Source organism: Equus przewalskii, chromosome 1, assembly GCF_037783145.1.
Source record: "Equus przewalskii isolate Varuska chromosome 1, EquPr2, whole genome shotgun sequence".
Classification (NCBI taxonomy): domain Eukaryota; kingdom Metazoa; phylum Chordata; class Mammalia; order Perissodactyla; family Equidae; genus Equus; species Equus przewalskii.
The window spans coordinates 93,335,668-93,362,760 of record NC_091831.1 but is presented as its reverse complement, the minus strand read 5'-3'; the positions used below and the strand labels follow the sequence as shown (position 1 = coordinate 93,362,760).

General features: G+C 61.0%; 2 protein-coding genes across 7 annotated transcripts; both read right to left on the bottom strand.

The window, feature by feature from the left end:
* Positions 1–238: 238 nt before the first annotated feature.
* On the bottom strand, positions 239–10,324 carry FES (FES proto-oncogene, tyrosine kinase). Its single transcript, XM_070571277.1, has 19 exons — positions 10,134–10,324; positions 9,455–9,676; positions 9,091–9,264; positions 7,589–7,685; positions 7,275–7,458; positions 5,717–5,854; positions 5,523–5,642; positions 5,255–5,377; positions 4,938–5,124; positions 4,732–4,815; positions 3,945–4,154; positions 3,473–3,595; positions 3,007–3,060; positions 2,270–2,388; positions 1,868–1,962; positions 1,641–1,764; positions 1,261–1,418; positions 1,019–1,141; positions 239–599 (listed from the first exon to the last, which is right to left on the bottom strand). Exons 2-19 carry the CDS (start codon positions 9,665–9,667, stop codon positions 457–459), a joined length of 2,469 nt encoding a protein of 822 aa, XP_070427378.1. The 5' UTR covers positions 9,668–9,676; positions 10,134–10,324; the 3' UTR covers positions 239–456.
* An 827-nt stretch (positions 10,325–11,151) lies between these two features.
* On the bottom strand, positions 11,152–23,074 carry FURIN (furin, paired basic amino acid cleaving enzyme). Of its 6 annotated transcripts, XM_070571300.1 has the most exons (17): positions 22,193–22,317; positions 21,183–21,291; positions 18,626–18,965; positions 18,133–18,231; positions 17,927–18,022; positions 17,481–17,609; positions 17,294–17,370; positions 16,897–16,985; positions 16,208–16,380; positions 15,584–15,796; positions 15,030–15,130; positions 14,805–14,908; positions 14,598–14,715; positions 14,306–14,485; positions 13,780–13,904; positions 13,557–13,667; positions 11,152–13,295 (listed from the first exon to the last, which is right to left on the bottom strand). In XM_070571300.1, the coding sequence occupies exons 3-17, from the start codon at positions 18,800–18,802 to the stop codon at positions 12,706–12,708; spliced, it is 2,382 nt and encodes a 793-aa protein (XP_070427401.1). In that variant the 5' UTR covers positions 18,803–18,965; positions 21,183–21,291; positions 22,193–22,317; the 3' UTR covers positions 11,152–12,705. The 6 variants fall into 6 exon arrangements, with proteins under 6 accessions (XP_070427401.1, XP_070427411.1, XP_070427394.1 ...); XM_070571310.1 differs by lacking the exons at positions 21,183–21,291; positions 22,193–22,317 and adding an exon at positions 22,940–23,074; XM_070571293.1 differs by lacking the exon at positions 21,183–21,291 and having other exon boundaries at positions 22,193–22,342.
* Between the last annotated feature and the right edge of the window lie 4,019 nt (positions 23,075–27,093).

Sequence of the window (27,093 nt, the reverse complement as noted above, 5' to 3'; positions counted from 1 at the left end):
ACAGCCCTGCTCCTCTGCCTGCGATCCTATTTCAGGAACGACACCGCCATCTGGTCAGAAGCCTGTACACCATCCTGATCTCCTTCCCTCTTCCCCGTGTCTCAGCTCCGGGGGCTACCAAACCGTGTCAGTTCTGCCCGTGAACACTGCCCGTTCTCCACCCTCCCCACGGCCGCAGTGCCGGCCCTCTGCTCCTTCTGGGTCCTGCCTCCAGAGGACTGCGCATGCTGAGAGCACCTGATGGGCACAAGTGGTTTTATTATTTCTGCCTGGAACAGGAAGCCCTGGTGGGAGCAGGGATGCACAGCAGACACGGAGCTGCATCCCTGCCAGCAGTGTGGACGCCGCTGGCTGCAGTCCAGGGCTGCAAATGGTGTCCAACGGTGCAAGCAGGAGCTGGTGAGGAGACACAGGCTCGCCTCCAGAGGGCACTGGCTTGAGAAGCGGCTCCCCACCTCACCGATGCCGCTTTCGAATGTTCTGCAACTCCTGGTAGATGATGCTGAAGCTAGGCCGCTGTCCAGGCTCGTAGGCCCAGCACTGCTCCATGAGCCTGAACACAGCGTCGGGGCACAGCTCGGGGCAGGGCAGACGGCCCCCTGTGAGGACAGGCACAGCACAGCAGGCATGAGGAGGACTCTGAGGGCCCCTAGCAGCCCCTGGGGCATATTGTAAGCAAGGGGAGCTGCTTAAGATGCACTGTTCTTAACCAGCCGCTCTTCTGCACCAAGGACACAGGGGTTCTAACCTCAATCCCGTCACATGTTAGTTGTGCACACCTTAGTTTTTCCATCTGTAAAAGGGACATTTTAATCCCCACCTCACAGGCTGTGAGGAATAAATGAGATCTCGTACGGCCTAGCACACAGCAGGCGCTCAGTCAACGGTAGGTACAGGATCTTTCTCATTCCGCCCCAGGGGGAAGGCTGGAAGGTGAGGGGGCCTGGGCGAGTCCAGCTGGAACACCGGGAAGCGCGCCAGGCTCAGAGGCTGCTGTCACGCAGCCCAGCTGCCTTACCCTTTTCCACGAACTCCCGCGTCTGCTGATTGCTGAGGTTGGGGTAGGGCGAGGCCCCCAGACTGAAGGCCTCCCAGAGGAGGATACCAAAGCTCCACACGTCGCTCTCGGAGGAGTAGCGGCCTGTGAGGCAGTGAGCATCGTGAATGGGCTGTCCGCATGCATTGGCCAGAGGGAGGCGGGCAGCAAGACGCACAGCCAGCCTCCGGCCCTGCAGCCTGGAGACGATGGGGCCCACGTACCGTAGTTAAGAGCCTCGGGTGCAGTCCACTTCACAGGGACTTGTCTGAGGCCCCCCGAGGCTGCGTAGATCCCGTCAGCTTCCTCCCGGGACATGCCGAAGTCGCTGATCTTCAGGACATTCTTCTCCGTCACCAGGCAGTTGCGCGCAGCCAGGTCCCTGGGCGAGGCAGGGCAGGGCTCATTCAGCCAGAGTCCATGCTGCAGCTGTCACCTGCCTGGCCCGGGGGCTCTAGATTCAGCTGCGAACAAAGCTGCCCCCTGCCCCTGGGCCCATCGGGAGAGGTGAAATCCACTCTGGAGCTGGTGCCAGCACCGCCTGTGGCTGGGCCAGGTGTCGGGGCCGGGTGCCGCTGCACGGGCCTCCGCACCCACCACTCACCGGTGTATGCAGCACTTGCTCTCCAGGTACTCCATGCCCGCTGCGGCGTCCCCAACCATCTGCAGCAGAGTCTTCATCCGCAGGCGGGCTCCCTCCGTCCGAAGGAAGGTCAGGAAGTCGCCCCCTGGGGGCGGGTGAGGGAAGGCTCGTTGAGCCTCCTGTGGGGGCCGAGCTGGCCCGGCTGAGCGCCCCAGCCCTCAAGACCAGCTCCCCCCCACCCCGCTCACCCTGCACCAGCTCCATGACGATGTAGATGGGCTGCTTCTGGGTGCAGACGCCAATGAGACGCACAATGTTGGGGTGGCTGTACTGCTTCAGGATCCTGGAGGGGACTGCTGCTTAGGATTCACCTCGGGGGCTGGCCTCCCCAGGCCCAGGAGCCCCAGGGCACCCAGGGAACCCGAGGGAGGGTGGGGGAGGGCAGGAGAAAAGAAGAGCTCGGTCCCTGAGGCCAGCTGACCTGATGTGTGACCTTGGGTGGGTCACAGAGACTCTACCCCTCTGTGCTATGTGGGGGGTACCGGCATGGGGGGCCATGAGGATTAACGACCCCACAGAGGTCAAGCACTTTACGTGGTGCCCTGCACAGAGGATCCTTAGCATACCATGATGGTTATTTTGTCACCCACCTTGCCTCCTGTAGAAACTTGGCCTTGAGGTCCGGGGGGAGCGTCTCTCGGCAAGATTTCACCGCCACCAGGGTGTTGTCAGCTCGCAAGCGTCCGCTGAACACTTCGCCAAAGTTCCCCTGAAATGGTCATGGGCTCCCACCAGTCTTGCCTGGATCGTGGTCCTCTTCTCCGCTCAGGGGACAGCCCACCTCGTCCCCACCCACCTTCACTCAGTGACCCCGCTCATCCATCCCGGCTCTCTAGGAGCTCCCCTCCTGGTTGGGGAACCGAGAAGGTCCGCGTGGGACCAGCAGAGAATGTTCCCTCTGACTTGCCCTGTTCACTGAGAAGTGACATGGAGAAGCCATAAATCACTCTCATCTGGGGTGGAGAGCATTCTGACTTTTAGGAAAGTGACTTCTCTCCTAAACAAGTATTTCACAGCTCACGGGAACAGTGAGTCTCCCCTCCCTGAGGAGGCAGGGGTGGGGCTGGGGGTGAGGGCTGTGTGGGGAGGAGTGGGGTGGGGGTGTTGGCCGCAGGGCCGTCTCCCGGGACATTTTTGGGAGCAGGTGCTTTCCCCTCAGCTTCCTGCAGCGGCTGCACGGGGGTCTGGGTACACGATGGGAATCAGACTGAGGCAGGGAGCAGGGAGGCAGAAGAGCTCGTGGCGGGGGGGCCTTGGGGACCCAGCTGTGGGCTGGAAGGAAGCGGTGCTGGTGGAGGGCAAGGGCAGGCGGCCACACGCAACTCACCCGTCCGATCTGCTCGCCCAACACCAGGTCCTCATGGTTTAGTGCCCACTTGTCCTGGGGAAGGGAGGGGACAGGGTCAGAAGTCAGTGAAGGGCAGGCGTGCTGGGCCCTGTGCGGGACTGAGCAACCCCACCAACGCTCTGCCTTTCATTTCTTGGCACCTCAGCTTGTTGATCTGTAAAACAGGGGTTGGACCCTATCAGGATCACACTCAGATGACTTCAGGGACCAGGCAGGGACACTAAGTGGATGAGCGCCAGTCTGGTATGTGTGGCCCATGGAGTGGGAGTGACCTTGACATTCCAATCCTAGAAGGAGGCTGCCCCCTGGGGAGCGAGGAGTCGCCTCATACCCTGTCTGTAGACGGGGGCCTCGGAAGCCCTTCCTGCTCTGACTCCGTGTGCGCCCGAACCCATGCTCCCCAAGCCCTGCCATGGTGGCGTGGCCGGGCTGGGCACAGGCTCACCTTGGGCACGGCCCTGTTCAGGATGACACCACTCTTCTTGGTGAGGGGCTGCTGGGAGCGCAGCATGTGGTCGATGAGCAAGGGGATGCTGGGAAAGCCATCGCCTTCCAGTCGGTACACGTTCTGCAGGGCAGGGGGACCTGGGGTCAACAGCCTCCAGTGCGGAGGGGGCCTGAGCCCTGGGAGAGGAGAGGAAGAGCAGCAGGGAGAAAGGGCCTGCCTGGGACAGGGGGCACAGGGACCTGCAGGAAAGGCACGACCTGATGGTGCAGGACCAGTCTGCTGGCCCAGCCTTAGGGGAGGACTCATGCCAAAGGCTTAAGCCTCTGCTCTGTTACAGAGACTGGGTGGTCTCTGTGGCCCCTTTCAGCTCTGCCAGGGAGGCATCTAAGACACAGCAGCTCCTTCCTACCCTCTCAAGGTCATTCTCTGGTGAAGGGGAGGGGAGGGATGGAGTCCAGCCCCCACTCACGTCAGCAGACTGGATGATGAAGTGCCGGGGCTGGCCATCCCACAGCACCGACAGTACATACTCCTGCTTGCCCTGGCTCTCCCGAACCAGGAAGTCCCCAGAGTGTGTCAGCAGCTCAGCCACCTCTGCCCGAGGGATGGCCCCATGGTACCACAGCTGCTCATGCAGGGGCTTCTGCACCTCCGGAACAAGCTGCAGTGGTGGGGGGAGCTGGGCAGGGGCAGGGGAGGAGCAGGGAGGGGTCACTCAGCCAGCTTGTCAGGACAGGCCACTAGGCCGGCCGGGGGTCGGTTGGGGGGAGGGTCTCTCTCTCTCATATGCCCCTCAGTCCTCATAAACCAACCGAGTGGCATGTCGAGCGGTCCGCAGGCCCCTGGAGCAGACACTAGACTCGCCCAGGCCCACTCTAGGCAGAGCTGGGATGGGAAGCCCAGGCTGGCTGATCCCAAGCCAAGCTTTTGCCTTTTCTCCCAGGCTACAGCCCCTCAGCCGCTCCCGGAGCAGGGGCAGCCAGGCGGTAACAAGGCTGCAGGTGGCTTCACACAGGTGGCAGAGAGAAAGGGGGTGCAGGGGCGGCAGGGTCTGGGGACATCTGCAGCCTGGAATCCAGGGAAGAGAGGGGCTCCCCAGTAAAAGCAGCCGGGCAGAGCCTCCTCTCTAGGGCCACCCAGTGACTAACCCAAAATGCCCTGGTGTGAGGGGCTTATGGGGGTCTTCTCTGAGGCCCCGGCCTGACCCACCCCTTAGAGAAGGGCAGAGGGGCGGGCCCAGGCCAGGCTCCACTCACCGAAAACTTGGGGCGGAAGATTCCTGAGATGTGGCTCTTAAGGATCTCCAGGGTAGGCGTCCTTCCCCCTTCTCGCTCCTGCTCCTGAGGCCAGGGACAGACGTCAGCGGGTGGCCAGGCTTGGGGAGGGCGAGGGCGAAAATGAGGAGCGCGGCCCCGGGCAGGCAGGCGTGGCTGGCGGCGGTGGGCCGTGGGTAGGCGCTCACCGAGGACGACGTGGAGTGGCGGTCATCCTGCAGGAGCAGCACGGGTGGGGGCTCGCCAGGGCCCAGCTGCTCCAGCTTGGCCTGCAGCAGATCCTGCTGGGCCTGCAGCTTGGCCTGGCTGCACAGCGCTACCTGCAGCCCCTGCAGTGCCTCATGCAACACCTGCTTCTTGCCCAGCAGCTGCACCCTGCAGGCAGGGGCAGGTGGGAGGCGGGGGAGAGAGAAGGGCTCAGCCTGTGGCTGGCAGCCATCGGGGGGTCGGGTAGGCAGGAGGGAGGAGGGAGAGCCAGCAGGCTGTGGTGGGTGGACCCACTCACCGTTCCCGGGGGTGGGTGTTCTGCTCCTCGTTCCTGAGCTCACGCTGCAGCTGAGTGACCATCTCCTGCCGGCCAAGCACCGTTTCGGTGGCCACAGTCAGTTCATCGGTCACAGAGGTCAGCCTGTGCCCAAAGGAAGGGCAATGTTAGAACCGTGCCCTTCAGATGCATCCCTGAAGAGCCAAGCAAGCCCAGCCGCCTGGCCACAGCTCTGTCTGGACGGTATCCACCCCCCGGGCCCCAGACCCTGTGCCAAGCCACCACACACGTGTGCTGCACGCTCTCCACCGTCAGCTCATTCAGCTGCAGCTCCCCAGGCTCCAGAGGTTCACCCTCCTCAAGCAGTGACTCGTCAAAGGTGACGCAGGGTGGGATGTCAGGTGTGGACCTGCAGGGGGACAGTGCCCCGTCAGTGAACAGGCCAGCAGCCCTGGTGGCCAGCAGGAGCAAGGAGGGGCTTACCCATACTGTCGCAGGAAGCCTTGGTATTCAGCCTCGGGCTGGATGCGGGCGGCAGCTGCAGCCATCTCCCGGTGAATGGCCACCACCTCGTCCTGCACCAGGCTGCTAATCTCCAGGTATTCCTGCAGGATCTCCTTCCTGCCCCCAGACAGGACCCTTGGTCAGCGGGGTCTCAGGCTGGGCAAGGCTCAGGGAAGCCCGGGGTCCATGACAATGGGCTTGGAGTCAGCCCTGGGGTTGACACCCTACCTCATCCTTTGCCAGCCAAATGACCACAGGCAAATTACTCCCTGATATTCGCTTCCTAATCTATGATGGGGAAGCTGGGAGTCTTAACAAGGACCCAGTGAGATCCTGTGTGCAGAGCACGTGATACGTATGAAGTGCTCACTGAACGTGAGCTGCAGTCGTGCCTGCCCTGGGCAGCCAGCCCAAGAGCTGGGGCTCCAGGGCTCCAACACACGCGTGCCACTGAGGAGCTGCTGACCCTGTATTCATATCACCAGTGCCAGCACCTCCCCAGAGCTCCAGTCTCATGTATCCGTTTGCCTACGCAAAACATCCCGTTGGCCATCTCTTAGACACCCAAACTCCAACACTGGAAAAATGAACTCCTACTCTTCTCTCCCGAACCCGTTTCTCCCATAGCTTCCTCTGCATAAGTTAATGGCAAGTCCATCTTCTGGTGCTCGGGGGCCAAATCCTTGGAGGCATGCTTGACTCCTCTATCTCACCTCCCACTTCCTTCCAGCCCATAAGGAAATCCCACTGGCTCCACCTTCACAACACATCCAGGACCCGACCACCTCTCCCCTCCATTCCCGCTGTCCTGGTCCGAGTGGCCATGGTCTGTGGACTGGATTACTGCAACATCCTCTTGTCCAGTCTCCCTGCCCCAGCCTCGCATCCTGAGGTCTATTCTCAACACAGCCGAAGTCCACACAATGGCCTGCTGGACCCTCTATCGCCCAGGAGCCCCCCAAGATCTGCCCTCCACTCCCTGGGCATGGGCCACACTGGCTTCCTGGGTATAGCTGGATTTCAGGCACTCTCCCACCTCCAGGCCTGTCCACCTGCTGTCCCCTCCTGGAATGGCCTTTCTCAAAACATTCCCCCCCCCCCCCGCCCTGGCTCTCCCAGACCACTCTGTTTAAAACTGTAACCTCCTCCCCTGCATCCGCTGCCTCCGAACCCCCTTTTCTTATCTTATTTTTCTCCTTAGCTCTTATCGCCTCTAACATGCTATTTTACTTATTGACTTTCTTTTCTCTCTCCACTGACATGAACGATCCTAGACAGATGTTTTTATCTATGTGGTTCTCTGCTGTGTCCCAGAGCCTAGAACAGCACTCAATAAATATAACAAAATTCTGCAATAATGGGCCCTGGAATAATGCAACTCAGAGGTAAGTTGCCTGTTCCAGTCCTTGGCCCCGGGCCCGTTCTCATGTGATTATGTGAGCATCCTTTTACATGACTGGATTTTCTGGACCCTGCCTCTGGGCGTGTGGCAGGGTTTGAGGGCTGTGATGGGGGTGGGGTGGGGCTGTGGTCTTACAGGATGCTCGCCATCTCCTGGTGCAGGTCCTGCAGCGACTGGAGCAGGCTGGGCAGCATGAGCTGGTGGTGGTGCTGGTGGTGCAGCTGTGCAGCCCGCACGCCCAGCACGTAGCGGTTGTGGTGTGCAAAGAGCTTCCACAGGCTGCGCACATACTTGTCCTTGGCCCTGTCGCGGTCCTTGTCTGCCGGGGGAGGGGAGGGTGGGGGCTGTTGTGACAGCAGAGGCCTGGGCAGCCCCCACTCCCTGGGCACCTGTGGACAGGTCAGAGCTGGCTTCCAATTCCCTCCCTGCCAGTGAGGGAAGTCACACACCTTTGCTGGCCTCCTGGTACTTGCGCCTGGCCTGGGCGCTGTCCCGTGCCAGGGCTCGGTACTGGCTCTTCAGCTTCTCAATGTCCTGGCTGTGGGTCTGGGAAGAGAGGAGAGGCCAGTGTGGGGCAGCAGGTCCACAGGACACGGGAGATTCTTTCCCGAGGTGAAGCCCTGGACAGGTGCTACAGTCCAGGCAGACCACACATCAAAGTCCATCCTCCAGGAAGGGCCTGGAGACCTCTGGGGCCTAACCTCTGCTGCTGAGGTTAGGGTCAGAGGAGCTGAGTTAAGGCTAGGCCCCCAGGGAGGCAGAGAGGTGGACCAGGCTGGCCACAGCTGTCCCTCCTAGGCCTAGAGTGCTCTCCGGTGGCAGGCAGGGCCCAGCTGCAGGTGAGTGCAGCCTGTGCTGTGGTCACACAGAGCTCCACAATTAGAAGGGCCCTGTGCTTGGTTTAATGCCATCTTGAAATTCTTGATAATTTTTTGACAAGGAGCCCTATGTTATCATTTTGCACTGATTTCTGCAAATTATGTTCCCGGTGGGAGAAGCAATGGATAGTGGAGACCAGTGTTCTTATCCCGGTTCCCCTGCTGATGCACTGGGATACTTTGGGCAATTTCCATCCCTCTCCTCTGAGCCTCAGATTCTCCGTCTGTAACTGAGCCGAAAGTATAGACCGGATGAGCCTTCTCCTTAAAGGGCCAGATGGTAAATGTTCTAGGCTTGTAGGCCATACAGCCTCTATTGAAATGACTCAGCTGTGCGACTGTAGCTCTAGAGTAGCCATGAGTAATATGAAAACAAATGGGCGTGGCTGTGTTCCAGTCAGAGTACCTATAAAAACAGGCAGACCCCTGAGTTAGATGAGCTTCTGGGGAGAGAGGTGTGGGTGGAGACTGGCCACCAGGGGCCGCTGTGAGTCTGTGGCAAGGCTGGGTTTGCGCTGATGGAAGGGGTGTGGTGCGGGGGCTGGCTGACCAGCACATTGAGTTAGGAGGCTGAAGCCCCCGGATAAATAGCTCAGATCACACAGCCTCTAGACCGAGGGGCGGGGCAGGATTCAAATGCAGGCAGGCTGACTTCACAGCCCCAATCCTTAACCTCTGTGTCAGGGGGCCACACTGCTGCCTTGTGGTGTCTCCTAGGCCAAAGGCAGACGACGAGCCCTCATTCCTCTCTGTCTCTCAGCCCCCAGAGCCAGTAGGTACAGTTCGGGAGGTGGGTCACAGATCTTGTGCTCCCCCTAGGCGATGGCTGGATCCCTCGTCCTTTGCCCAGGCACATGGTAAGGTGACAGAAAGTGCAGAGGCCCTGCTGCAGGCCAGCCCAAGGCTGGGGGAGGGAGGAAGCTGTGGCAAGGCCGGAGTAGGCCCTGGGAGCAGACCTTGTGGTCAGAACTTCCACTTCCCCAGTGAATGCAGGGGCTCTTGTGCAAAGCCAGCCCTTTTAGTTTCAAAATTCAGGCAGAAATGACCAGGTGACAGCCCAGAGCTGTACCCACCTTGGTGAGCTCCTGCTGCAGCTGCTGCCACTGCTCACTGTAGGTCTTCCGCAGCTGCTGTCGCTCCCGGATCAGCACGCTCAGCTTGCTCAGTGGCCCCGAGTTCAGATCTTCCGCGTGCTGCCTCAGCAACCGGCTCAGGCCCTCCGTCTGGCTGGTGATCTCGGCCCAGGACTGCAGCACGGATTGGGCGAGACAGGGGAGTGGGGGACAATGGCTCCCACGCCTGGGCCTGCCAAATCTCCACCCTCCCCAGTGTGCTCCAGGGAAGGAAGGGGGCAGGCACATAGACCTGCCCCCAGAGGAATTCCTCAGGCGAAGGCGGGAAGGGGGTGAGGAGGCCTAGTGCCCCATGGAACCCCACCTGGCTGATAGGGCTCTCAAGGCCGATGCCCCGGCTCTGGCCCCCACTGTCCTGCACGGACATGTGGTGCAGCAGCCCCGCATATTCCCTGTCACTCTTGACTCGCTGGGCCATCCACTTCCTCATGCCCTCCAGCAGCCGGAGCTCCGAATCCTGCAGCTGCTGCAGTGCCCCGTGGCCCTGGGGGCCGCACAGCTCCGAAGAGAAGCCCATAGTGCCGTCCTGGGAACAGAGAGAGGAGAGGCCACCACTGGGAACAAGGCAGCAGCTGGAGATAGAGGAGTGGGACAGGGAGGCTGGGGGCTGCCGGACCAAGAGGAGCTGCAGACAGGCAGAAGGTGGGGTCCCATCCTGCTGAAATGCAGCTACAGGTACAAGGCCGCGGCCTGGCCAGGAACTGGCCCTCCTTGCTTCCTGCGGCCCAGGCCAAGGCCTGGCGCCAGGGGTCTCCTTCCCCGTCCTGGAATAGGGGCCGCCCAGTGCCTCCCTCCCAGGCCCTTTCCACCCAGCACCCGTCGCCAGGGCCTGTGCCCAGGGCCCCGCCGGTCCGAGCAGCGCCAGCCGAGCCGTGCCCGGGGGCCGCGCCTGCCCCTGCGCGGCCCCTGCCCCGCGCGCCCGCTGTCCGGCTCTCAGGCCGCCCCCGTCCCCGCCCCCCGCCTCCCGGCCGGGCCGCAGTTACCCGCGTGGGCAGCTGCTGCTGGGCCGCCGAGCGCCGACTCCGGGCCGCGCCGACCCCCGGCCAGTTCCTGCTTCGGCGCTTCCTCCTCCTGCGGTCGCGGTCGGCCCAGGCCCCGGGGCGGGCCCGCCAGGGGAAGGGGCGGGCGGGAGCGCCGGGCGGCCCCCCTGCCCCGCGCCGGCCGCTGCCTCGGGCCGCCCGCCGCCGGCCGGCCGCGGAAACGGAAGGGAGGAGGGGGCCGGGGAAGAATGGCCGGCCCAGCGGCCTGCGCCCAGGAACGCGGGGAGGCCGCCCGGGCGCAGCGAGGGGCCTGGCCCGGTGAGGTGGCAGGCGCGCTGGGGCCGGGGTCCTGCAGGCCCAGAGGCTGGGGGCAGGTGGGCAGTGCCAGCAGCAGGCTGGGCGGCCTGGTCTGGGCCCTCCCCACCCCGCTGGATTCCCCAAGGAGAGCTCAGGCGCCAGTCTCTATTTGAATAAAATTTCCAAGTAAATATCCCAAGGAGAGGCCTGGTGGGGCCAGCACCACTCCCCTGGCCCCAGGCGAGGCTCCCGTCCCCAGGGAAACCTGGGGCTGATGACGGGCGGTCCGGAGGGAAGAGGTATGAAGTTTCCCTGAGGGAGACTGGCTCTCGCCAGCAAAAGCCATCTTGGTTCAGTTGGGTCCCTCCAGAGGCCTCGGGCTCACAGCTGGTGGCCGAGCCACTTCAGCCAAAGAAGACCCTGAGCGAGCAGGCCACAGGCTATTACTCTCCACCCTGCTGGAGACCGGGCCTGTGGGGGTGCCATGCTCAGCTTGTCCCACCCCCTGGGGCTCATCTCCAGCTGCTGTCTCCTTCCACTCCCCGCTGCTCCCTGAAGGAGGCCCCAGAACCCCTCAAGAGACAGACTTTGGAGTCCTGACTTGGGCCCACCTAGAGGCAGGCAGGACACCACCGGGCACCTAACCCGCCCTACCCCCACACCCACCCTGGACCGAGTCCCAGGGTCCTGGGAAGGACGATTATCACCACACTGGAGACCAGGCCTGGTTTGCATAGTCTGCACGTTTAATCACTTTAAAATCTCTAACATTATCTCGTGTCCATTAAATAGAACCAACAATGCTGGGCCTGTTTAAATTACAAGAAAAAAAAAAATCACTGTGCACCAACCCAGTATCTTACAAAACCAGCTGGGCTGGCCACAAGGGTGGGTAGGTGGGAGAGGCGGGGGCACCCCTGGGCAGGTGGCTGGGTGCCAGGAGGGGCTGGGGAGAGAAAGAAAAGGGGGCTCCCAAACGGGAGGGGACTGATTGTCCTAATGGGAGGGGTGCAAAAGGCACGTCAGAAGAGGGAGACTTGGCGGCAGGACGGGTCAGTGCTTTCTCCACCAGGGCACAGTGTTGGAGGGGGCTCGGTGCCACTGCCTGCCCACCCCTGGCACTTGGAGAAGCAGTGACCCGTGAGCTCCTGGCACGACGAGCCCATGTAAAACACGACGACAGCCTGCCCCTCCCCCAGTGACCCCCCTTTCCTAGGCCTGGCCTGCCTGCCTCTTCAGGACTTGGGGCTCAGCTACTCCTCATTCCTCAGGAACACGCTGCAGCCCCTTGCCCCTCAGGGCCAGGGCAGCCGGGGGAACAGCAGGATGAACAGTGGGTGTGGGAAGGTGGGTGGTCCAGCTGCTACCCCCGTTAAAAATACAAAAAAAAAAAAAACAAAACAAAACTCAGCATCTAAAGTGAAATAATCACAAAGTGAAAATATATCCTCAAACAGCCCCTGAGATCCCCACAGGGGAAAGCAGCATCGGGTGGGAGGCGGGAGGGGCCGGCTGGGCCACCGTCCCTCCCCACCACCCACCCAGGGGCTCCGGGACTGTGAATGCCAACAGCCCAGGCAGCCCCGGGCTCAGAAAACAGGGACTTGGGCCCCGGCGGGGGGGGGGGTGCCAGAGAGGGGCGGGTGGTCAGGACGCCAGCACAGGGCTCGGCCTGGGGCAGCCTCACTCCGCGGGCAGCCAGCTGTGGTGGAGGTGGGCACAGGGACAGATACACACGTGCGCCCCTGGAAGCACCTGCCTTGCCTTGGTCCCTTCCTTCAATCACCGCTTCCGCCCGAGGCTCACCAGAGGTGGGGGACAGGGTCAGGGACGCAAAAGCCCTTGGCGAGGCGGCCTCCTCCTTCAAATACCCCCTGGGCCAGCCTCCCTGCTGCCTGATGGGGACCATTATTGCTTCAGAGGGACAGGGAAGGGGAAGAGGGCGGCCCAGGGCAGGAACCCCGGAAGAGAAGGGCTGCCCCTCTTCACTCTGCAGGAGCTCTGGCTGGGGCCTGGGCCTCAGAAAGCTGCCCAAGAGGTCTCACTCCTTTCTCCACACGCTGGGGTGCTGGGGGGCGAGGCCCTCCCTGCCCCTCCTCTGGTCCTGGGGCCCCACCTCAGGCAACCAGGTGGCCCAAGGGTAGGGTGGGAGGCGGTCTCTGCCCCTTTTGCCTCCCAGCTGGGGTCCAAACCCAGTCCCAAGATAAAAAAATACTTTGGTGAATTAAAAAGTGCCCAAGGAGGGGACGGGCTCGAAGGGGCGGGCAGCAGGCGCTCGTCAAAGGGCGCTCTGATCTTTGATGAAGGCGGTCCTCTCGCCCCGGCCCTCGTCCTCTTCTGAGTCAGATGGGCACTCCTCCTGCCAGGCCTCGGGGGGCAGCCCCTTGTAGGAGATGAGGCCACGGTCCATGGTGTACACCTTCACCCCCCGGAAGCTGAAGCCAGAGCGCAGCTGCAGGACCAGGAAGACAGTGACGAAGACCAGCACGATGAAGGCGCAGCTGAGGCCGGCCACCACCTCGGGCAGGTGCGAGGGCAGCAGCCCTGCCCGCAGCCGCGGCTCGGCCTGCACCTCTGGGGGCGGCCCCGGCCGCTGCTGCTGTGGGGACTCACGGCTGCTCTGGCTTTGCCGGGAGCACGTCAGCTCCACAGGGTCCAGGGAGGCATGGCTGGGGCAGGTGAGGCAGTCTGTGGGGGCTGGCCCCTGGCATGTGGCACACGAGACGTGGCAGGGGGCACAGACGCTGGCCCGGATGGTCTCCACGTCATTCTCGGTGCTATAGTGCGTATTGAGGACTTGGGGAGTGAAGCCTGGTGGGCAGTGCTGGACACAGCTCTTCTGGTGCAGGGAGAAGCCCTCCTCACACACTGCCGGCATGGGAGAGAAGGCAGGGGTCAGCTAAGCTGCCCACGGCCATGTGAGCCCCAGGACGACGGGAGCCCTGTGGCCTGCAGCTGCAAGCATAGTTGTCACAGTCCCCAGGAGCTCCCAGCCCCAGAACTGTGACCACCCCAAGGGCCCCAGGGGCTCTTCAGACCCTTTTTTCTCCCAGAGCTGGGTTTCAGGACAAACCACCTCTGTCCACCCCCGTCTCAGGCCCCCACACCCCAACAGCACCCACTACTGACCCACACAGGCCTGGCTGGATGTAAGGGTCTTGCAGCCGCTGCTCTCAGGAGGCGTGGGCAGCCCCTCGGGGGCCGTGCCATACAGCACAAGGGTGAACTTGGTCAGTGTCCCTATTCCGGGGTGGAGAGGAAGCAAGAGTTAGAGGGCCCTGGGACCCCTCCTGGCAGCCCACACCCCTCCAGCTCTCCTCCTTGCCCTGCCAGCCCTCAAGTGCCCCAATACCATAGTTGTTGGCTTCGCTGGTGTTTTCAATCTCCAGGACCCACTCGCCGGAGGGGTCCTCGTCCCAGGAATGGGTCGTCATGAAAGCCCAGTCATTAAACCCATCTGCAGAGTAGTCATGTGGCCTGGACGAAGAGGGTGGACACAGCTGTCTGAGGCTTCTGGGGGGACCCGAGCCAGGGGGCACCAAGCCCACAACACATGGACCAGACACCCTCCCCCAGTGCAGCACCAACCCCATGGGCTGGGAATGCCTGTTGGCTCTGTTTCCCAGGAGGCCAAATCTCATCAACCAGAAGATTCTGGAAACGTGCAAGGGTGCTACACATGGGAAGGCACACAGATGTGGCATGTAATGGCAGAATCAGGGATTCCTATAATATGAGACAGTCCCATATGCAAAACCATCCCTCCCTAAATGCCCACAGTACCCCCTTGAGAAGTATTTGGTGACGATCAGGGCCTGAGAGTGAATGAATGATGCATGTGGGTGGGAGGGAGAGGATGAGCCGGACAGGGCAAGCACCTGGCAGCCAGCAGGGTGGAGCGGGTGCCCATGGGGCTGACCAGGTGGATGGCCAGGTCGCCGCGGCGATTGTAGGACAGCGTGAGCCGCGCCTGAGCGTGCTCCAGCCGTGTGATGTGGCTGGGCTCCCCCAGGCAGGCGGTCACAGTCTTCCGCACCTCTAGCCGCTTCCCGATGTCCCTGTGCAGACAGCACCATGAAGGTCCACCAGCCTGGCCCAGAGGGACCAGCAGGGACCCCCTGCGACCTTCGGGTCCCACCCGCCCCCTCCCAGCCAGGGTCCAGCCCTCACTTGGGTTCAGTGAGGATGTCGATGATGCACTTCCGCTGGGGGGCCACCGTTGTCCAGTTCTGGGCCAGGGCTACCATGGCACCTGCATCCAACAACCCATAGCCATACGAATGGCTCACTGTGGGGCAGGGAAAGCAGGGTGAGCCAGGAGGCATAGAGTGCCCCCACCGACCCCCAGTCCAGCCCACTGGGCCACCCTGTCTTCACCTTTCCGGCCCACACCATTGGTGGCCCAATCGTTAGCATTGAGGTGTGCTGGCTTTGAGGTCTGTACCACCAGGTGCTGCATGTCCCGCCAGGTGAGGTTCTTACTGCAAAGGTGGGAGGGAGAGGCTGGGAGCTCAGTCTCTTAGGAGAGAGGTTGGAGACCAAGGACTGCCCTGCAGAGAGCACTGGTGGGGACAGGCCTGCCCCTAAGTCCCCACCACTTACTTGGCCTCCAGGGTGAGAGCGATGATGCCGGCTGCCAAGGGGGCAGAGGCTGAGGTGCCTGTGTGAGACTCCGTGCACTTCTGCCGCAGGTCAGTGGTCACCTACCAGAGGACACAGTGTTGGGCCTGTGATGGGGACCAGAGAGGCCCTGCCCGCCCGCCCGCCCTCCCTCTGCCTACAGGCCCTGAGCACCACAGTGGGTGCAGCAAGCCAGGGCCAAGACCCCTTGCTCCCGGGGGCTGCCTCGCTAGCTTGCAGTGGACAGGCCAATGCCTGGCCCTTTCTGGGCCTCCATTTCCCAAGGAACAAGGGGCTTGAAGTAGAGATTGGAGGTCATTAAGAGCGATGCATGTTTCTAGGGAGAGTTCACATGTCTCAGGGCTTCACAGACAGCTCTACGGCCCCCAGGAGTCTGAGAGAGCCCCCAGCTCCCACTCCAGGATGCCTAAGCCACTATCACCCAGCCACGTGTAGGTGGGAGGCAGATGGAGTCAGAAAGGGGGCCCTGGGGAGAGCTAGCCACAGCCCATTTCCCCACCCGGGGCAGGACTCACAATCTGCTTCTCGTTCTGGTTGCCACTGCTGTAGGTGGTGGCCAGGGTGGAGGAGCAGGCCTCGCTGTACCAGGGCACGTTGCCGAGCTGCGTGGCGCTGCTGATGGACAGCGTGTAGATGCTGTTGGTGTAGCCATCACAATTGCAGCTGTCATGCTCCCGGCCTCCATTGCCTGAGGCCCAGACGAAGATGGAGCCTAGCCCCCCACGGCCCTGTGGACACAGCGGGCTGGGGTCACTCACGAACAGGACTTGGGGGAGGCCTCGTTCTTGGGGGACCCTCTACCCACCCCCCGGTTCCCCTGTGAGATCCCTGCTGGATCAGGTATATACCCAAATACGTCTATGCACAAAAAAATAGACCCGGAACACCACCAAAATGCTCAGAGTGGTGATCCCAGGGGTGGAATTATGGGTGATTTGTATTTACTTTTCTCTTTTTCTGTCTTTCTGGTCCCTTAATGTCTTAATAAACATGCTTTGTGTAAAATTAAAAATTAAACACAACAAGAAACAAACAGGAACAGAAAAACACAAGGAAGAAAGCTCTGGAAAAGACAGCGCCCAGTATGCCCCCAGAGGCAGGGCCTGGATCCCAGGGCTGGGCCAGGACCCCCACCTCACCTGGCTAACCCCCCGGAAGAAGGCCTCCTCGGCGAGGCGGGCTGGCCCATCCACCGTCTTGCCGTCATCCTCGGGGCCCCAGCTGGCGCTGTAGATGTGGATGTGGTTGGGGTTCAAGCCCAGCGAGCGTGCCTCCACCGCATCTGTCACTTCGCCATCTAGCATGCGCACCCCTGGCCACGGGGTGTGGGGGAGAGGGATCTGCGTGGGTCCAGCTGCCAGGGGCAGCCCCTAGAGCACAGCTGGCCCTACACCTGGAGCACGGGCAGGGGCAGGTGGAGGCTGGTGCTGAGCCCCTAATGGCCTGCCTCTGCTTTCCAAAGAGAATATCCGGGGAGGGGAAAAGACAAGAACGTCACCTGCCCTCAACCACACATTCTGGACTAGGACGAGGCTCTGGGCTCCCAAAGGAGGGCGGTGATCAAGGCCTGCCACGTAAGGACGCAGAATGAGCCAGGAGGATCTGGGGAGACTCCTGCTAAGAAACTCTTACCCCGCTCCACAGCACAGGGCCACCAGCACTGGTGGTTCAGCAACATGAGTTGCTAAGAACCCTCTAAGGAATGGCCATGTGGTCAAAAGGATCCACAGTGGGAAAGTGACAGGCACTGGCTGGATGGGAAGGAGGTGGAGAAAAATCCCACCCCCAGGATTCTCCCAAAGACAGAATGACCAAGACCCACACCCACCTCCAATACGGGCATTGTAGGCCACGCCTACGCCACAGACGCCGTTGTTGGCCACCGCAGCCACCTCGCCCGCGCACCGCGTGCCATGCCTGCCAGGGCAAGAGCACAGCATTAGCGGTGGACAGAGTGTGGCAGGTGCAGCCTGAGGAGCAGGAGGGTCGGCAGGACTCTCCACTAGGACCACTGTCCCACGTGTGCGCACAGTCCCTCCACACATCCCACCTGGCCCAGGGCCACCTCCCATCTGACCAGACTCTCCCTCAGAGCCCCAGTTGGACCAGGACTTCGGAAGAGACTTCAGCCTCTCGGGCAGGGCACGTCTTAACCAGTCTTGGCCCTGCTTCCCAATGAACGAGAAGAGAAAGCAGGTGGAGGCCAAGGGCCTGCTGGTTCTTACCTGTTGTCATTCATCTGGGTGTACCGAGGCTGGGGGTCAGGGTCCTGGTCATTGACATCGAAGCTGGCCCCAGGATCCTGGAAAGGACATGGCCATCATCAGGAGCAGCCTGACTACACTGGCAGAACAGGACTGCCGCTAGACACCCCTTAGCAGGGACAGCTGCCTCCCTGCCCCACCTCCTCACATAATTGCCTGCCAAGTCCGGGTGGTTCTTCTCAATGCCATCATCCAGAATGGAGACCACAATGCCGCGCCCCGTGTAGCCCTGGGCCCAGGCATCCTTCACGTTCAGGTCCCGCTGGGTGATGCCAGACTGCAGAGACACCCACCCCGGTTGCCCCGCCACTGATGAGATGTGGTTGGCAGCATGAGATTAGGAGGAACCCCTTCACCACCCCAAAACCTCCTTCTCCATCCAGCTCTGGTTGTTTGGGCTCCTAGAAGCCTAAAGAACTCTGGGAGGGAAATCCCCAGGCTCCACACGATGGGCTAGGGAAAGACTGCTCAGCAGACAGAAAGAGGAAGAATGAGAGGAAGCCTCAAAGTCAGTCTCATCCACCCACAGGATCCCTCAGTGGAGGGGTAGGTGCAGCTGGGGAGGAGGACCCAGGACCCAAGGAGGCAGCATACCAGGTACCACTGCTGGGGAAACTTGGGGTCCGTGGGCTCCTGGTACACATCCCGTTTGGTCCGTCGCTTTGCCACCTGTTGCTCCAGCCACTGTACCTGGGAGGGAGTGAGGGAGAGATGCTGTGGGCAGAGAAGAGGGGGGAGAGAGGCACTCCTGAGAGCAGGAAGGGAAGGGTGGCTGTAGGAGAGGCTGCGGCTGCACTCACTTGAGGCTCCCTCTGCAGCCGGCTGTGCCGCGGGCGGTGAGGTGACAGGGACCGCTTTGTCACTGCTCGATGCCAGAAGTGGTAATAGTCACTGAAGATCTATAACAGAGCAGGGAGACTGAGCTGGGCTTCCCATCTGTCAGTCCCCCGGGAGGCGGGGGACGGGGGTGGACAACCGGCTGCAAGGGGAGGCACACAGCAGCAGGGGATGGAGGAGCATCTGCTCTCTGCCCAGGACCCAGCGGGAAGGTGCAGCAGATCTAGGGGGACTCGCTCCCGCCCCCTGGTCCATCTGAGTAACCTATGCTAGAAGCCCAAGGGCAGGAGAAGCCGCTGCTCCCATCCCCCGGCCTCCCAGAACATGCCTACCATCCAGATACCCCCAGGAAGACAAGCCCCACACTTCCTGCTCCCAGTGCCCAAACCCCTGCCCGCACGGCCCCACCACCAGCAATGTCCTATGCTTCGGCGAGCAGGCAGTAGGAACCCCTACCTGTCCCAGATTGAGGAAGCCATGCTTGCGGGCCACACTGTCAGCCACAGCCGGGCCTCCAGCAATGCGCACGGCCCAGGTGTTGGTGAAGACCTTCTGACCACGGGCATCGGCCGCCAGCAGGACCAAGGCTATGGCTGCTGCTACCACCCATAGCAACCAGGGCCTCAGCTCCATGGAGGGGACAGGTGGCCGGGACCCCGGAGCCCCCGTCTCCTTGGCCTGGTCACAGGGCCTTGGCTCTGGCGTGCCTGTTCACTGCCTGTGGCCCGGGGCTGACTGGCGGGGGCATGGGGCCAAGACAGGCAGGGCTGTGAGGGGAGGATGAGAGCTGCCGGCTCTGAGAGGAAAAAGGAAAAAAAGGGGGAGCGAGTCAGTCCATCTGCAGCCATGCGCCGATGTTGCCTGCCCACCCCACTGGTCACTCCAGGCCTAAAGGGGCTCTGGGGGAGACGGGTGAAAATCCAGCCCCCAGGGTCAGCCGGATAGATGGACAGATGGACCCCTGGACACACAGCTCCCAAGCCTCTCTCCACACAACAAGTAGGATAAAGAGTAGCAAGGCTTGAGTTACTAAAATCAGAAACAACCACTGAACACACGCTCACCAGAATCCATAAAACAGGGGTATAAAGCAGTATGTGCACATGAGCCCCTTTTGTTTTTAAAAAACTATTTATACACGTATATTTACATATAACCCCAAAACAAAATCTGGAAGGACACACGCCACAATGTTAACAACGCTTCTCTCAAGATGGTGAGAATTACGAGTAATTATCTCCTTCTTTGTGTCACTGTATATTTTCCAAATTACTTAGGTAGATTTTATAAAGGAATGAAATGTTGGCTTTTTAATATTTCTTAATAGGCAGCATCTACACAGCACACTAGGGTTTCTTGGTTCAGCAAGCAAACCCGGCCACAGGGAGTTATTTGCAAACACCCACAGCCCCTGGGAAGAAAGTGGGTGACCCCGGTGGGATGGGGGCTTTGGGCCCCAGCAAGGGGTTTGCAGTGGCTTCACCTCCCTCTATGGCCCAGACTGGCAGACAAAAGCAAAGTCCAGGCTCTTTTGACGCTATTTCCTGGGGAACACTGGGGCCGCCCAGGCAGCAGCCCCTTCTCACTCCACACCCACCAGCCTTGCGTAACCCGAGCCAGGCGGCTGGGGCAAACACCGGCTGCTGAGCCAGGAGTACCAAGGTGAGGCTGAATCAATAGTCCACGTGTTGTTTTTCCTCCTTCAGCAAACAGACAGCGGAACCTCTCTGCCCAGGGCCACATAACTGTCCCCACATAGGGCCCCTGACGAGCCAGAAGCCAAGCCCCTGGGGTGGGGAGAAGCGAGGAGAGGTCCCAGGGAGTTAGCCTGTCCAGCGCCCAGCTCAATGAGCAGAGCGCCTGCCCACAGGACCCTGGATGCCCCACCACTCCCAGGGCCCAGCCCCAAAGGAAGCCACTTTACTGGACGGCAAAATGAAGCTCCCCAGCTCAGCAAGCCCTGGGAGCTGGGCAGGCAGGCCCTCCCCTGGGGAACCTTTGCTTCTCCAAGGGCTGCCCTCAGCCACAACCAGTCTCCCCGGCTGCTCCGGCTACAGTCCCACCCTGCAGGCTGGGGGGACTCAACACACAATGCCTGGAGTATTTTCAGTTTACACCAAAATAACCTGACAGCTGATGGCAGGAGGCATCCGCACGGCAGGTCCTCCTCACCCCACAGGGGCAGAGTCCACAGAACTCCCGAACAGGCCTGGAAGCCACAGCCCCATGATGCCTTGGGCAGCCCAGTTTCAGAAAGCTGGTCTGAGCAATGACCTCAAGAGTCCGGCAGCCAGAACATCCAGCCCGAGAGGATGAAGGGACCCCCAAGCCCCTTATTTAACAGATGATTGGAGCCCTGGGGGCAAGGCCGGATAGGAACAAGGCCTCTTGTCCTCTTTTTGCCACCACAACAGCTGCCTCTTGGTTCCAGATGCCAAGCAAAGCCGCCCCCTAACTACAGTGCCGTGAGCCCTGCTGGCATCCCCAAATCAAGATGGGGTTTGTCTGGGTCGAGCCCAGGTTCCAGCACACAGTGGCTCAAGCTGCAGCTGCTTGGTGTTAAAGGTGATTGACCAACTGCTTAATTACCTTGCAGCCCCCCGGAAAGCAAGCATCCTCTCTCCGCCCAGCACCCCCAGCCACGGTGAGCAGTGTCTACGGCTTCCACCGCGCCCCGAAGCCCCTCAGCAGCCCCGCCTCAGGATCCTGGAGGGAGGATCCCCCTTCCAGAAGAGCAGGCGCTAAGAACGAGGAATGAATGGGCTTCCCCCCCCTCCGCCCCCACCCCAGACTCTGACTCACCCTCTGAGTCCAAGTTCGGCGCAAACCCGGAGGCTTGCTGTACCCCTAGCCTCCCGTGATGCCCTCTCACGGGGGACTCAGCTCCGGGTTGTGGCCATAGACAGAGCTCTGGGTGCTCTTCCTGGCTGTGTGCTTGGTTAAAGCCCTTTTCTCCAGCCTCAGGAACATCCCGACGGAGGGGGTCACTCCAAGGAACCCAAACTGAACCTACCCCTAGGTCCGGCCGCTGCTTCCCAGGCACTCCGGGCCTGGCGTGGACAGGGCTCCTCGGGAAACCCGGTCTGGTCTCTCTTTTCAGCAAAGGGACACCAAGCCTGGTCCTGTTCCAAGCAGGGACAGGCTCCTCTGAAACTCTGATTTCCAGCTCCTCCTCAACTACTCATCTGCTGTGTGATCTTAGATAAGTCACTTCCTCTCTGGGCCTCAGTTTCCTTGGTGGTAAAAACTGCTAGACCAGAGGTTTTCAAACTTTTTTAAAAGCCACAGAATCCTTCTTAAAAAATCAGATCTGGTGCGGAAGCCCATTATAGGTCATAGGAAAACTTGAGCCGCTCTGGGTTGACACAGGTCAGTCAGCCTTGACTATTCTCCTACGTGGTGTCCACACCTGGCAGGCCCTCCCCAGGCCACATCACCTGGGTTCCCCGGGCCCTTCCCAAGTCGGAAAGCGAATTCCAACGCCCTGAGGTTGATGCCGGTCTGCACGCCCAGGGCCGAGGGTCAGCGGGTGGCGGGAAAGCAGGTACTGACCTGGCAGTGACTGCTGTCAGACCTGTCCGGCGAGCAGGCCGCCCCTCCGTCCGGCCAGCCCGCGGGGGCAGCGGGGGCCTCGGCCAGGCCAGAGCGGGGAGCAGCCCGGCGGCGCCCGCGGACCCGGGACCCGCCCCGGCGCCTCGGCCGCCCAGGTGTGCGGGGGCCCGGCCGGGACGACGCCCCCGCCCCGCGCGCCTCCTCCCTCCCCGGCGCGGGCCGGGCGAGCCGCCGGCGCGCCGAAGGCCGGCGGGGAGGCGGGAGCGCCCGCGCCTCTGGAATGCTCTCCCCATCCCGCCCCGGCGGGCCCGCGGGCGCTTCCCGGGGTCAGAGGGCTCGCCCGGGCCCGAGAGGAAAAGTCCCGGCCCGGGGCGCGCTCAGGTGGGCTGCGGGCGCCCCGCCTGCGCCCCGCGGGCCCGAGAGCCGGCGGCCCGCGCCTCCCGCGGCGCCGGGCCCGCGCCCCCTGCTTACCCTGGGGAGCCGGCCGGGGAAAGTTTTCCGGCGAGCGCCGCGCGGCTCGGCGCCCTCGGCCCGGGAGAGCCGGCGGCGGCCTGGCCCGGCAGCCCCGGCCCTGCAGCAGCGTCACCGCGCGGGGGCGGGCGGCGCGGCCCGGCCGCCGGCGACCAGGGCGGGCTCGGCGTCGGCGCGGTCGGCCTCGGCGCGGGCTCCGGCTCCGCGCGGGCGGGCGGCGGGCGGCGGGCGGCGGGCGGGGGCAGCGGCCGGGCCGCGGCGGCGCGGCTTGTTTACTCGGCCGCTGACAGCGGCTGCGGCGGCCCGGCTCCTCCTCCGCCGCCGCCGCCGCCGCCGCGCCCCTCCCCCTGGCGGCGCCACCTCCGCGCGCCCGGCCGCCGCCGCCGCCCAGGCCGCCCGGCCGCGTGCGGAGCGCCCCGGAGCGCCTGGCCCGACCCCGGCCCTGCGGCCTGCTGGGGCGCCGCTGCCGCCGGCTCCCGGGGGGCGCGCGGGACGTGGGGCCGGCGGTCCCGGAACCCCCCCGCCCCCCGGCCGCCGGCGCGTCCCCAGGCCCCGCTGCCCGCGCCGCGGCCCCGCGGAGATCCGAACTCGAACTCGGAGCCCTGCGCTTGGGCCCGGGCGCCTCGAGGGGTGCCTGCAAGCTCAGCCCCGGCCTCGTTCTCGGGGAGCTGGTCCTCTGCTCCCCGCTTCCCCACTCGCTAGCCGGCGTTTGGGCACGACCGGGTTAAGTGGCCTGGGATGACGGACCTGGGGTACCCCGCCTGAGGCCGGACTTCACAGCAGCCGGGCAAACCTTCCCGTGGCCTAGTCTCAGAGGACTCAGGATTTTATCTGCCTCTGTAGAGACAGGTGGATACGCAGAACAAGTAGCCCATGACCTTTGATTTTTTTTTTAATTCTTTTTTTCTTTTTTTTTTTTTGTTTTGCACCAGCCACCTGCCAGGCACCAGGCCAGCCGCTTTACATTATCTCCTCCCTATGTACTTTTTTTAATCCGCATAATCCTTTCAGGCTGACATTATTAATCCCATTTTGCAGATAAGGAAACTGAGGCGCGCAAAGTTTAAATAATTTGCCGAAGGTCCCATGAATAGCAGGCCACAGAGCCCGGAAGAGATCTGGGGCGTTGGCAGAGCCCGAGTCCAAGCTACTTGCAATATACCAGCCGGCTCCTCTCCGTCCCTGGGTCCCTGCCCTAGAAAACGTCTGTGCTACTTGGCTGAGGCCCCCATGAAGACCGCCACTGCTTGGGCTGGGAAAGAAAAGAGGAGAAATGTGGCCAAGAGCTTCCCCAGGCTGGGTTATGCCAAGGTCGCAGAGCAGTCTCTGCTGGTCCCTTCCTGCTCGATGTGAGGTAACCTGGCAGCACTGTCTTATCCTGTGGCCTCCTGAACACAGGTTTGGGGATAATGACAAAAACGCACACCGCCAAGTGCTTCCTGTGAGCCGGGCACCATTCTCAGCTCCGTCTCTGTGTTAACTTGTTTCTTCCTCACCCCTAACCCCGTGAGGCAGGTGCAATACGTTTTCCTTTAGGCACCTTTCATGTATCACTATCTGCATTTTATGGAGGAGGAAACTGAGGCCCAGAGAGGTTAAGTAATATTCCAAAGGTAACTCACTATGTGACGAGTCAACAAGCAAACCTGGGTTCAGATCCCTGTGGCACGATCTTATGTTATGCCACCTTAGACAAGTTGCTGAATTCTCAGAGCCTCCATTTACCGCTCTGAAAATGGAGATAATATTCCATTAACGGGATAAGGTCCCATTGAGGCACCCTTACAAATGCTGCAAAAACCCAGAAGCTCAGGGAAGAACGAGGGGTCTTGAAAGTTGAGCTGGGACGTAAGTCCAGTTGGGCCCCATCTCGGAGTGAGAACTTCCCCCAACAAGGAGCTAAGACCCTGGGGTAGCCCCCCCCACCCCCAGCACAGCCACAGTTGGGAGAACAATACTGCAGTCAGACTGAGGCAGGAAGTGAGTCACGGTTCTTCCTCAGTCTGTGAGCAAGAGAACCCCATTGAGGGGAAATCGGGACAGGACTGGCTCCACCTAGACTTGGAGTCCCCCAGTGCCCTTCCCACTTGTCCTCTGGCCTAGAAGAAAGGTCAACCCGGAAAGAAAGCAATGCTGGCTGCCTCTAGGTGCCCCACCCATCCTGGCGGCTGGCCCTAGGGGAGCCACAGTGGGTTTTAGGAGGAGGAGGGGCGAGCCCTGTCTCAGATGGCTGCCACCCAGCAGAGACACTGGAACTTCCCAGTCTCGTCCCACCGGCCTGCCCCTTGGACCCTGCCTTTGGCATCAGGCAGAATTCTTTGCCGTGTTGCTCAGAGGCCCATCACTGAGGGGAGGAGAGGGGAGGGAATTGAGCAAGTGAGCACCTGTCCTTGCTTTGCCTGGAGCATCTCCACCTTTGTCCCTCTCCTACTTCAGAGTGTCACATGATTGTATCTTACGAGGACTATGCTGTCGCTAAAAAGAATTTGGAAGCCACCCTCCTCGAGATCCTTCTGGAGAGAATTCCAGGTTGCCCCAGCGGGTGCCTGCTAGCCACCTTCTTCCTTTATCTCATTGAGCAGGGTCCAGCGGGCAGGTATTGTTCCCTTATCACTGCCTGAGGGGGCTAAACTCCCCAGGGCCCCTGACTTGGGGCCTTAGGAGCCTCAGGGCCTGTGGATCACAGTTCATCAGTTTTACACTGGGCACCCTGTGACAGAAGCCTGGCTAGGAGAGGGGACGACCTGTGGGGGGAGCAGGGCCTGATGGGTAAGGCCAGGGGAGGATGGGGCTGTGAGGAGGTTCCCACCTTCCCAGCAGGGGTCCGGGGAGAGGCAGCCAGCCAGCCAAGCCTCTCTTTATCCTTGGATTTGGGGATTTGGGGCTAATCTGGGAGGCTCCAGAGAGCAACCATACTCCCATGTCACCCTCACCCCGGCGCTCCCATTGTCCCTTCAGAGTGCTTTCTAAACCCTTCTCTCCAAACCTCTTCCCGACTCTCAGGCACCTCCCACAAAGCCTTGGGCAGCAGCACCCACACCTGGTTTTAGTCGAAATGTCCATACTACGTACGTCCCTGTGTGCGTAGAAGGGCACACAGCAAAATGGGGCTGGGGTTTTCTCTGAAAGCGTGGGATTTGAGAACTTTTTGTTCTCTTCTTTTGGCTTCCCTGCACTTTCATAAATATCTACAGTAACTTTTATAGTAAAATAATGAAACCTTTAACATGCAGAATTGAATAAAGCATGCCCACACTTCGCCTTCTTGTCCAGAACATCCGGCGTCCATCGTGAACACTGCCGGGCAGATGGGGCTCCTGCTGCCGCATCCCACGGCAGGGCCCGTCCATTCCTGGCTAGGCCGATTGGGGAAATCCTCCTTTATATGACAGGCAAACGGAGTCTGTGGGCGAGAGGAGGAGCTCGAAGCGATTTGGTGGTGACATATTGGGTCACGCTGGGACAGGATCCCAGCATGGCCAGCCCTTCTCATTTTCCCAGTTATTGGGGTGGCTCTGCTGCCTGCCAGCCACTGGTCGGTTTATTGACTCCTTTCTGCCACCTCTGTGTCTTCTGCCCGCCTCCAGTGCCCAGCCAGTGCTACCCACACTCGGGCACCAGATAGGTGCTTTGGGTGCAATCTGATCTGCTAGACATTCATTGAGCACCTGCTGCATACTGGGCCCTGGGGCCTCCAGCTGAGTCCCTTGGAGCTTGTCCTCAGGAAGCGGGCGACCACCTCTAATAGAGTGGAAGGAGGTACCTGACCTGAGACATGCCAGAATCTTCTGGATCTGTGCCGTCCCATGTGGCCTTGCAGCTCCAGCAGGCTCCTGCCTTCCTTCTCCCTCTTGATCCAGAAAAGTACAACAATCACTTATCATGACTTCTTATTGAGTTTTCCAGTCAGTTTTGTCATCCAGAAGAGGGTTTCTCAACCTCGGCACTATCGACATCTTGGGCCGGATCATTCTTCGCTGTGCATCGTAGGATGTTTAGCAACGCTAGGAGCCAGTAGCACCCCCACCCCCATTAGGACAAACAAAAATGTCCCCAGACATTGCCAAATATCCCCTGGGGGGCAAAATTGCCCCCAGCCGAGACCCACTGATCAGGAATGAGGAATGGGAAGGGAGGGAGCCGGTGGGTGTGCCAGGGGGCGAGGCAGCAGGAGTTGTCTGCTGGGAACTGTGCAGGGAGACAGCCGGCAATGACAGAGAAAACGCCCAAACCCCAAACCACCTGGCAGGGCAGTGCAACAATGAGGCCATTTAGCGTTCGGTGCAAAGCATCTTAAATGTCTCCTCGACGTCTGAGGACGTGGCTGGATCAAGGCAGGGAGCAATCTTGTTGATCTCTCCGTTTGTAAGGTGGGGAAGTGGGTGAGACAGCTTCACATTAAATATGTATTTAGAAAGCAGGTTGGTGGTTGCTTGGGGAAGGGGCCAGGTGGCAGAGGGAAGAAACGTGGAGTGAAGGATATGTTCATTTTCTTGATTGTGGTGATGGTTTCATGGGTGTAGACAAATGTCAAGACAGCTCAAGTTACATACTGTAACTACGTACAGTTTCTAGTGTGTCAATTAGACTTCAATAAAGCTGTTTTTAAAATGTATTTGTATGAAGTTTTAGTGCTTGAAAGGTATCATTTTGAAAATTTATTAAGGTGAAGTAGCCCATTTCTTGACTGTGGCAGATAAATGGGGAGGTCACTGTCGTGCTTAAAAAGAAAACAGGAAAAAAGGAGAACAGGATCATGGGCCTCCAGGCCGAAGGAAGAGAGGAGGGCAGGGGCTGCCGAGAACATTCTGCTCAGGCGCCCGTCCCTCTGTGAGGCCGGCGAGAGTCCATCTGCGGCTTGGAGGAAGCGCTGGCGAGTTTTTCCGGCAGATGATGCTATC

Excerpts from the sequence above, each read along its gene's own strand:
- FES (XM_070571277.1), bottom strand. The coding sequence starts at position 9,667 with ATGGGCTTCTCTTCGGAGCTGTGCGGCCCCCAGGGCCACGGGGCACTG. Across the intron at positions 5,855-7,274 it reads CAGGAGATGGCGAGCATCCT|GAAGGAGATCCTGCAGGAAT; the intron begins GTAAGACCACAG and ends GTCTGGGGGCAG. Across the intron at positions 5,643-5,716 it reads GGCTTCCTGCGACAGTATGG|GTCCACACCTGACATCCCAC; the intron begins GTAAGCCCCTCC and ends GTCCCCCTGCAG.
- FURIN (XM_070571310.1), bottom strand. The coding sequence starts at position 18,802 with ATGGAGCTGAGGCCCTGGTTGCTATGGGTGGTAGCAGCAGCCATAGCC. Across the intron at positions 17,371-17,480 it reads CGGACTTGGCAGGCAATTAT|GATCCTGGGGCCAGCTTCGA; the intron begins GTGAGGAGGTGG and ends TGTCCTTTCCAG. Across the intron at positions 16,986-17,293 it reads ACCCAGATGAATGACAACAG|GCATGGCACGCGGTGCGCGG; the intron begins GTAAGAACCAGC and ends TTGCCCTGGCAG.